Here is a 9,532-nt window from a genome sequence, read left to right as displayed (position 1 = left end):
TAGTTTAGAATACATTAAGTCAAACGTAGAATGTGGTTTGAAATTTTTAAAGAAAAGTGAAGAGTATAAATTTCAGTATATAAGGGATTTACCGAAAACTCATTATTTTAGAAGTGGTTAACCCACGGATTTTGGAAAAATTTTAAAAATATGAAAATCTGGGTTTAGTGTATAGTTTCATCGATCACTAACATAAGATGATGGTCAAAGAGTTTAGAACCTCAGTTGTCTCCGTTTCTCTAGATAATAAATATTTTATAATGTTAATTCCACTATTCTAGGCAGTATATGAAATTTTAGTAAATAAATATTAAAAAGTTAGAATGATTCCTATATAACATGAAAGATAGTTTAAAATACATTAATTCAAATGCAAAATGCGGTTTGAAATTTTTAAACAAAAGTGAAGAGTATAAACTTCAGTATATAAGGGATTTACTGAAAACTCATTATTTTAAAATGGGTTAACCCACGGATTTTGAATTTTTTTTCAAAAATATGAAAATTTGGTTTTAGTGTACAGTTTCATTGAGCACTTACATAAGATGATTGTCAAAAAGTTTATAACCTCTGTTGTCTTCATTTCTCTAGATAATGAAGATTTTACAATGTTAATTTTACTATTCTAAGCAATATATGAAATTTTAGTAAACTAAATATTTAGAATGATTACTAAAATTTGGTCAGGGACAGTAATCCATGTGGTCTACCATATCTGCAACTATGGCAATGGCCGCATCAAGTTCTCCAAGGTCCAAGCAGAACGTGATGATCTCATCGTACAGTGGGCTGCAATTGATTATCACATTAGCTTAGTTAATAGAATCAACTTAGTCATGGCTTAGACCAGCCTAATTAACCTGCCAAAAGAGTAGCCAAGACTGTGTGTGGTCTGTAAGATCTTCAAGAAGGCTGAAGGTACTGTAGCTCTTATAGCAGCTCGTAATATCACCGCACAATCGCCAATCTTTGGAACTCCACCCAATTCAATCATTCACCTACACAAATTCATTATCATTAAAATTATGAATCATGCAAATTTATACTATAATGCCTTAGATGTCTCTTGCCTTTGTTCATGAGCACAATTGCCAACTCCACTCTAACATTAGCAAATGAGATTGTTCACAACAGAAACTCGATAATGAATTGTTCATAACAGGAAAAAAATGTTACCTTGCCTCTGACATGAGCACATGCGATTTTGCTATAAATCTTAAGTAACGAAAGATTAGGTTTCATTGCTGAGCGCAAACATTTATAAAGAATTGTTCACAAGTACAGGGTAAAAAAGTTGTGGCTATTGTTTGAACAACTTTTTATCGAGTTCCAAATGTAATGGATGGAAATCTCCTGTAAATAGTAACTAAATAGACTAATCCCACCATTACTTATATTTTTCGAATTACAAGATTTCTCGTCATTATTGAAAAGAAGAAGAATGAAAAAACCAAAAACCAACCAAGTTACCGACTTTATATTAACAGTTTAAGACATTAACGAGATACAAAGCCGGGTAGCAGTAAACCGCTACGGGAGCCAGCAGCCCACCATAGGAGATACAAAGACGCAATACATGGGAAAAACCAAACCAACACAAAAAATTAAAATACTAAATGGCAACAAACCAACATAAATATAAGAAAAAAACATAGTACCTAATCATCTACATATCATATATTTTTTGTTTTAGGTCTTTATACTCTTGTGTTGTGTTGCTCAAATATTGGAGAGAACATTTAACATCACAACAATAAACATTATCATAAGTCTGATACAAGTAGAGCTCTAAAATAAGGGGACGTAGGCAACGAGAGCCGCATGAGCCGCATTTTGGTCTCGTAATACGGTCATTGGGAACAAGTCGTATTATCTCCTCGTCATATTGCGTGGTACGGTAGGATCTTGCGTGGATGAGTGATGGAGCCTCCCCTAGCACACATTGATAATGATAAGTGAATCCTGGCTTAGCATTTGGAAACTCCCCTACCACACACCGAATATGAAAAGTGACTCCAGAAACATGGCATGCGTAAAACCATTCCTTATGTGGATCTAAAATAGTTTCACAAACTTCACACCAATACTTACCGCTGGCTTTCTCACCACGGCGCAAGAAGAGAAAATGAGCATCACCCTTGCGTTTTATCTTTTTCGGCAGAGTAGCACACGCCAAGCACAAGGAGAAATCACATTCAGATTCAGTACAGCGCAGCACATGCTTTTTGGTCAGCTTACAGCCCCCACAAAAGCCCTTGTCCAGCGTAGTGAGAAAGAGGGTATGTGGGTGACATTCATAATCACAATACGATGAGATAACGAACGCACATCGCATATCTAGTGATAATCCCTCAGAAGTCCTGTACCTGAAACCATTGGATGGTGTTTCACATGCACCACATTGAAAGAGAGCTTTGTTTGTATTATCCTTATTGGCGTTTAGGTAAAACCGCTTAGTGGAGAGCCAATGTCGTTTTCGAAGAGGAAGATTAGCACATGTTTCATGGATGATAAAGTTGCATTCCATACACTTGTAATGCTTCTCAGAAAATATAGGATGGAGGCAAGCTTTACAACGTATGCTTCCATCACGTTGAGTATCGATATCACCCTCCTCTTCAATCTTATATAAGATATGCTCATGGGAGAAATGTTTAATTGAAATTCCCTCTTCAATCACTTTGAACGGTGAGGCATCAAAGTTTTCTTCAGGCACCTCTTCGAGCTCTTTCCCATCCCACACATCAATTCTAGTTGCGCATTTGGAGTGAACGACATAATTATCAGGACATGTCGAACATGTATAAGCTCCGTACCTCCAGTCCACCTTCTTGTGACAAATCATGCAATTCCAATTCCCAAAACCGAGAGAATAGGTATGAGAGACCCGGTGGTCGTGTCGATTGATGTTTATGACGTGTGGTAGGTTGATACATTCCCGGTGGAACATGACACCGCAGGGAGCGCATACATAAGGGCATCGTTCACCATGGGTACCACAAGCGTTGCAAGTGAACGTGTCATCTCTAACCATACATGTGAGTGCGTGCTCGTGGCACTTCGGAGTTTCTACAGTCGGTGGTGGTGGGTTCTTGGAACACCTCACGTGCATGCTGAAATCGCATTTGGAACAATGGTAGAAATAGCTCTTGAGTTCTTGCTGGCATGCATCGCATTTCCCGTTGGAGTGATCAGGTGGTTGTGGGACATCAATGAGAAGCTCCAGCGGATGGTATGGGTGGAACGGGTGGTTTATGTCGTCCGGTGAGTTTGGGATGCAACCAAGATGCCACATCTTGTTGCATGAATCGCAATCCCAGGAAGGTTCAAAAGGATCGATGTTCTCCGGACAGTCGCCACAAAAATAAGTATAAGGAACGCGAGGATGCTTTGCCAAAATAGAATCATCTTCAGCAGCCTCATCCCTATGGGCGGGGGACCAGAAGTGTGTATTCATTCTTATCGTAGTGCATATAACAGATACTCATTGCATATATCCAAGTAAAATCAATCAAGTTGGCTATTTTTTAATAATACCAAACGTTAAAAAATGACCAGATTTTCATTTAATAAGTCCACTAAAAATAACTATACTATTACTCACATATGCTACCACATGGACACCTAAATTATTTTCTTATGCTGATCACCTAGTATGTAAGACCATCAGAGCAACATTATTGGAATTCAATAATGACCCGCAGGGATTTTAATGATTTTAGTCTTACCTTAATTAAGTAAGGATATTTAATTTCATTGACTTGATAATATTTAAATTATTTTCTTAATTAAGATACTTTTGGTTTGGCTTTCCCGTAAAATTAAAAACCTGTAATTATATACGTATATATAACAAATATATACACACATATATATATATTTAGAACCCCAAAGCAAAAACCTCCTCGATAATATAGCTTTCATTAACCTCGGTTTCTTAACTGAGATTCTTAACTTCAGATAAGAACCGTCTCTTAAATAAAAGATATAAAAACCGTTTTTAGCCAAAAAATATAAAAAAAAATGTCAAATTATGAGTTAAGAACTCCGGCTAAGTGACTGGAGTTAATCATGCCCTTAAGAGCATCATTATTGATAGATACCTTCCAATAAATATCTAATATATATAATAATAATAATATTTAATTTCATAATCACAATTTAAAATAAAAGAAAAGCAAAGCAATATATAGGAAGAATACAACTTGCATTTAAGTTTCTTAATTGTCAGAAATAGTTTCTACTATTATTTTAGTGATGGATCTACCGGATTTAGTGTTTAGAGTTTTTTTTAAGACAATAATAGTGTTAATTTTTTTTATTTTTGGTAAATAATACTATTTTCTAATTATTTTTTAATTTTTAATATAAAATATGGTTTAGCAATTTTTTATTGGCAACCATTTCACCGATGAACCTCTAAATTTACCTTAGAAGATGAACACAAAAAACTCCCGTCACCAACTAACTTACCATGGTTATTGTCTTTTTTTTTGTTAAGATCATCAAGTCAATGAAATTAAATATCTTTAGATACATACTCTTTTCTTAGTAATCGTCATTTTGACACTTTTCACAGAAATTAAAAATTTGTATAATAAATTAATATATTTTTATTTAATATATGATTAATTAAATGAAAATGATTTAAATAAAAATTAATTGATTATTCAACTAACTAATTAATCAAGGTTATTCACTTATTTTTTGTCTCTTTTGTTAAAAACATCATTATTGGTGTTTTTAGTTTTTGGATCCTTAGAACATGTTTATAGGCAGATACTTTAATTGTATCTTAAGTGGATTTTAATGAGAAAGAGAAATGAGAGAAAGAGAATGAGACAACCACTCATCTTTCCATTTCTCTTCTAGCCAATGCATGTATGACACTACCACTAAGATACTTGATTTTCTTATATTAATTAAGCAACAACTTCTTCCTTTCTTTTAATTTTTAATGCTATTTAGTATTAAAGATTTTACGGAAAGCGAAATTGAAAGTTAAGAAAGAATCCGAAAGCTAAGAAACACCAATAATGATGCTCTGATCATCAAGTCAACGAAAATTAAGTATTCCTAATTGTAGTACAGATATCCTGATTAGAGAAAGACTAAATCATTAAAAGCCTTACTGGACAATGTATATCCACTTGTCCGGCAAAATGGAAGGTGTATCCAGCACATGGGAACGCACGTTTACACGACTCTTCAAACCCGGAAGGCTGTGGGCGCAAACCACAACCTTAATTACAATACAAGTATCCTTACTAAAGAAAGATTAAATCCTTAAAGAAACTACTGGTCATTGCCTTGTGTGTTCGCATTCGAAATGAAACGCGTATCCAGCACGTTATCATGCACGTTCTCACGACTCTTCAAGGCCCGAAGGATCCAGGTGCAAACCACAGTTGTATTTAGGGTGAATTAATGAAATGTACAATGTACAAAAAAATTGAAGACTATAATCATGAATCGATGTATCGATGTGTGACAATTTGGTATAAACCTTCTTTTCTACGCGTGAACGTTCATCAATGCAATTTCGGCACTGCTACAATAAATATGTTAAATAAATAATGAAGAAGAATCGATTCACTCACAGCAATAACACATCGCAGAGAGAAGCTAAACTAGTTGAATTGATGAGAAGGAAACAATACCACTTAATATATAAGAAGAAAATTATACTGTTCTACACTCGGAACTACACAGTACTTCAATTAATTTTTCTCTGGATTGAATTTTTCTAAAAACAAAACTTTCATAACTAAAACTGATACAGCTGCAATCTTGCTATTTCTGTTACTTATATAGGACCTTCACAGTAAGGAGATAACTAAGAGCTTTCTGATGATGGTGGTGGCTCTTCATGCTCAGACTTGGGAATCTCATTGGACTGTCTGGCAGAAATGACCTTGTCAAGAGTTTGGTCAGGGACAGTGATCCCCGTGGTTTCCATATCAGCAACTATGGCAATAGCTGCATCAAGTTCTCCAAGATCCAAGCACAACGTGATGATCTCATCGTACAGTGGGCTGCCAAAAGAGTAGCCAAGACTGTGTGTGGTCTGCAAGATCTTCAAGAAGGCTGAAGGCATGGGAGCTCTTATAGCAGCTCGTAATATCACCGCACAGTCACCAATCGTTGGAACTCCACCCAAGTCAATCACCTACACAAACTCATTATCATGAACATGATGGATAATACAAATTGTATTTTATAATGCTTTAGAGAGGTCTCTTGCCTTAGCCATGAGCACAATTGCCAACTCGACTTCCCATTCCTGTGACCATCTCCTTGGAGTTTTGTTCTTAAAATCCTTCTCCCATGTCCAACCCCAAACGTCTGCTATTGTATACATGTCCGACACATCAAACACTTTTCGTTCCCTCATCTCTTTGAACGCTTCAAATGGTTCCTCAGGGAACCAATCCTCATCTGCATCATCCTGACGGAGAGAAACCACTCATGAACATGTGACTACTTAAATGAAATAAATCATAAACATAATCATAGGTTATTTATGCATACGAACCTCGAGTGTCATACGAGACGCCCTCTTCCCACGTTTCTTTGTCCTGTTTGCTTCATCTGATTCTTTCAAGAGCTGGACTCCAATCATCTGGAGATGCCTCTTCGCGTCAGCTGCCTTGTTCTTTACTAAATCCTCCCCTTCTGCTCGATTCTCAGGTTCTGCAACCACCACTTCTTCTTCCTCTTCGTTTTCATCATCATCCTCATCCCCTTCCTGTTCCTCCTCATCCTCAGACTCATCTTCATCGGCTCCTTTTGCAATATCTTCAGTCTTATTCACAATCTCCCCTGTATCTACTGATGATTCATCCGTTTCCTTGGATTCAGCCGTAGTTTCAATCAATCCTTCTCCAAGAAACCGGCGTTTCCAGAACTCTGTGTCTCCTTCATGTAGCTTGATTCTACATATTAATTCATCTACTTCTTCATCCACCTCCTCCTCCTCTTCTTCTATTGGAGGAACCCAGAGAGGTCGACCTCGAGACTTGTTAATCCTCCTTGCTTTTTGAACACGCTGGTAAAGAACATTTCTCGTTCCATCAATTGGTAAACCCTGAGCTTCAAGTTCTTCCTTCAACTCTGATACAACCATCTTGCTTGCTGCTTTCGGCTTCAACAGATTCTGCGCAGGACCTCTGATTATGTTCCTTAACCTCTCCATCACTCTCATGTAATCAGATTCCGACGCGTCTCCTAGAACTGGAAGACCTTCGCTCTGTAAGGTCCTCAAGAGCTTCCTATGGTGAACTTTCCAGTCATCAAGACATCTCTGTTTGAAAGATGTTTCAATAGGGTTTGAGTATATAAATCCAGCAGCATCGGGGTCTAAAGAAGTTTTCCCTCTTCGAGGCACCCAACGCTTGCGGTCACCGGTGAGCCCCCCTTCCTCTACGTACCTTGCTAGATAATCAATCTCATAACCAAGTTCGGCTTCTTCTTGCAACGGCTCGATCCATGAGCTGACTAGTGTCCTGTATTTTCTGCTCATAATCATGGCTCTTGGAGGGATAGGTTGGTTATCTTTGCGCATTGCATCTAAAGCATCAATAAGCTCAACAATTCTACCTGGTCCAAGGGTTGAGCCAGAAGGTATCTTTTGAATTAATTTACAGAAGAAGAAGTATAAAGCATGTGTAAAAGCGTATTGCATACCTTCTCGACACAATGCTCGGAGATATAAAGAGAGAGGATCCTCAAAGTTCCCTGCATTGTGTAAAACTTTTGTTCCTCCTTCAAAGTTTTTCAGAGCACGAAAGTGTCTTATCGCTTCCTTCACAACACAATATTTCGTAAAGCACTCAACTAAAAGCCTGAAATAGATTATTATACAGATTGTTAGAAATGCAAAGTGGGTATAGTTGAAATTATAAGATTCTCTTACGCATGAGTCTTCACATTCGGCTGTACACGCTTGTGATCCTCAACCATCATTCCAAGTAACTCAGCAACATCTTGAACCCTGTGATTTATTCAACAAGCTATCTGAAACTTAGTTCACCTTCTGAGATAAATGTATACAGTTAAACCTTTGTATGAATTACCTATCATATGAATCAGCTCTTGTATATGCTTGAATCACCCAGTTATATGTATCGGTGTCAGGCTTCATAAAATCTAAAAACCAAGATTATATTAAACCATATCAGTAGCCATCATGCAACAACTAAATCAAACAATCGAAAGAGAAAATTACAAACCTTCACCATACTCCATATTCTCAAATGTAGCATAAGCTACCTCTGGAATCCCACAAGTAGCCTACACAAAAAATTTGATGTCATTAGACAAAGAAGAGGCGTGTGTTATATATACATTCCAAGAATACAAATAACAAACCTGCACACTAAGAAGACAGTTGAAATGAAACGTTGTGGCGAATCTACCAGCTGCCTCCATTTCGTAAGAAATGTCCAAGGCATTAGAATGATCTCCAGCTTTGCAATCTTCCTCAATCATCAGATCATAAAGCTGATCGGTTGCTCTCATCCCACCTCTAGCACCCTTCAAGAAAACTTTATTCGCCTCTTCCAAGTGGTTGGTCCTCACTAGTTCCTCTATAAAAAGACCACAACCCAATAATTAAATGGTATACACAGATTAAAAAAAAAAGAATCTAACACATTATCTAGGCAAGAGAGATTACCAATAAGAATTAGCCAAGCTTGACGAATGTCATAGTTAAGCTTTTCCATAGCGGCGAGAAGCTCTAAACCTCTTTGTGCATTTCCTTTGGAACCAGAGAGTCGAACCAGAGCAATCATGGTTTCAGGAAGCGGACGTTGCCCTGCACCTAGCTCCTTTCTCAGCGAGTGCATCTGCAATCACCCACATAAAAAAGACAACTCTTTATGTTTTCTAACTTCAACAACAAACCTAGAAAACTACAAGAGAGACAAAGAAAGTCCCAATTTTGAAACTTGCTCTTCAACCATTAGCTCAAGTTCTACACAATCTACATACAAAAATTGAGCTACAGAGCGAAGCGTTTTTTTTTACCGCGCCTTGCTCGTCGCCGTTAAGCGCGTGAGCCACAACAAGGCCATGGAAAGAGCGTGGGCCAGGGGTAAGCCCAGCGGCAATCATGTCGTAGATAACCTCGGACACGCCCGACGGATCTCGATTCCTGGCTCGCTCCATGAGCTCGTCCATGAAAGTGAGGCGGAGACTCCTCTCCAGCGCCGAGACGGCTTCGCTGCTGCCGAAGGTTGAGGAGTCTTCATTCTCGCGCTTCTGAATCTGCTTCCTCCTCCTCCTGGGCTTCTTCTCCGGCGCGGAGATTGAGCACCGAGTGGAGGCGATTCCGGCGGCGCGGCGAGGAATCGGGTGGATTGAGTTGGAGAGATTCAGAGGATTGGGGAAGAAGAGAGACATGGCCGAGTGAGTGAGCGAGGAATGGATAAAGTGATTTGAATTTAGAGAAGAAGAAAAAAAAAAACAATTCGTACTTATTAATCGATGATCATGTGATGGTCACGTGATGATTATTTAATCGAACCAA

General features: G+C 37.9%; 2 protein-coding genes across 2 annotated transcripts; both read right to left on the bottom strand.

Moving 5' to 3' along the window:
* Positions 1 to 683: 683 nt before the first annotated feature.
* On the bottom strand, positions 684 to 3,457 carry LOC130500675 (uncharacterized). Its single transcript, XM_056995612.1, has 4 exons — positions 1,849 to 3,457; positions 1,177 to 1,244; positions 861 to 967; positions 684 to 789 (listed from the first exon to the last, which is right to left on the bottom strand). The coding sequence occupies exons 1-4, from the start codon at positions 3,455 to 3,457 to the stop codon at positions 684 to 686; spliced, it is 1,890 nt and encodes a 629-aa protein (XP_056851592.1).
* Positions 3,458 to 5,667: 2,210 nt separating this feature from the next.
* LOC108811646 (uncharacterized) lies at positions 5,668 to 9,451 on the bottom strand. The gene is made up of 10 exons (XM_056995617.1): positions 9,031 to 9,451; positions 8,678 to 8,849; positions 8,371 to 8,588; positions 8,232 to 8,292; positions 8,076 to 8,148; positions 7,916 to 7,993; positions 7,687 to 7,844; positions 6,536 to 7,599; positions 6,245 to 6,448; positions 5,668 to 6,169 (listed from the first exon to the last, which is right to left on the bottom strand). The coding sequence occupies exons 1-10, from the start codon at positions 9,403 to 9,405 to the stop codon at positions 5,837 to 5,839; spliced, it is 2,736 nt and encodes a 911-aa protein (XP_056851597.1). The 5' UTR covers positions 9,406 to 9,451; the 3' UTR covers positions 5,668 to 5,836.
* Between the last annotated feature and the right edge of the window lie 81 nt (positions 9,452 to 9,532).

Source organism: Raphanus sativus, unplaced genomic scaffold (assembly GCF_000801105.2).
Source record: "Raphanus sativus cultivar WK10039 unplaced genomic scaffold, ASM80110v3 Scaffold0010, whole genome shotgun sequence".
In the NCBI taxonomy this organism is placed as follows: Eukaryota; Viridiplantae; Streptophyta; class Magnoliopsida; order Brassicales; family Brassicaceae; genus Raphanus; species Raphanus sativus.
This window is presented reverse-complemented; position numbering and strand designations above follow the sequence as displayed.

Coding starts and splice junctions, on each gene's coding strand:
- LOC130500675 (XM_056995612.1), bottom strand. CDS start 3,457: ATGAATACACACTTCTGGTCCCCCGCCCATAGGGATGAGGCTGCTGAA. Junction 1,245..1,848: donor ACGACTTGTTCCCAATGACC/GTATTACGAGAC, acceptor GTTTGCGCTCAG/CAATGAAACCTAATCTTTCG. Junction 968..1,176: donor GTGCTCATGTCAGAGGCAAG/GTAACATTTTTT, acceptor GGAGTTCCAAAG/ATTGGCGATTGTGCGGTGAT.
- LOC108811646 (XM_056995617.1), bottom strand. CDS start 9,405: ATGTCTCTCTTCTTCCCCAATCCTCTGAATCTCTCCAACTCAATCCAC. Junction 8,293..8,370: donor ACTGTCTTCTTAGTGTGCAG/GTTTGTTATTTG, acceptor TTTTTTGTGTAG/GCTACTTGTGGGATTCCAGA. Junction 6,449..6,535: donor CGTCTCGTATGACACTCGAG/GTTCGTATGCAT, acceptor TCTCTCCGTCAG/GATGATGCAGATGAGGATTG.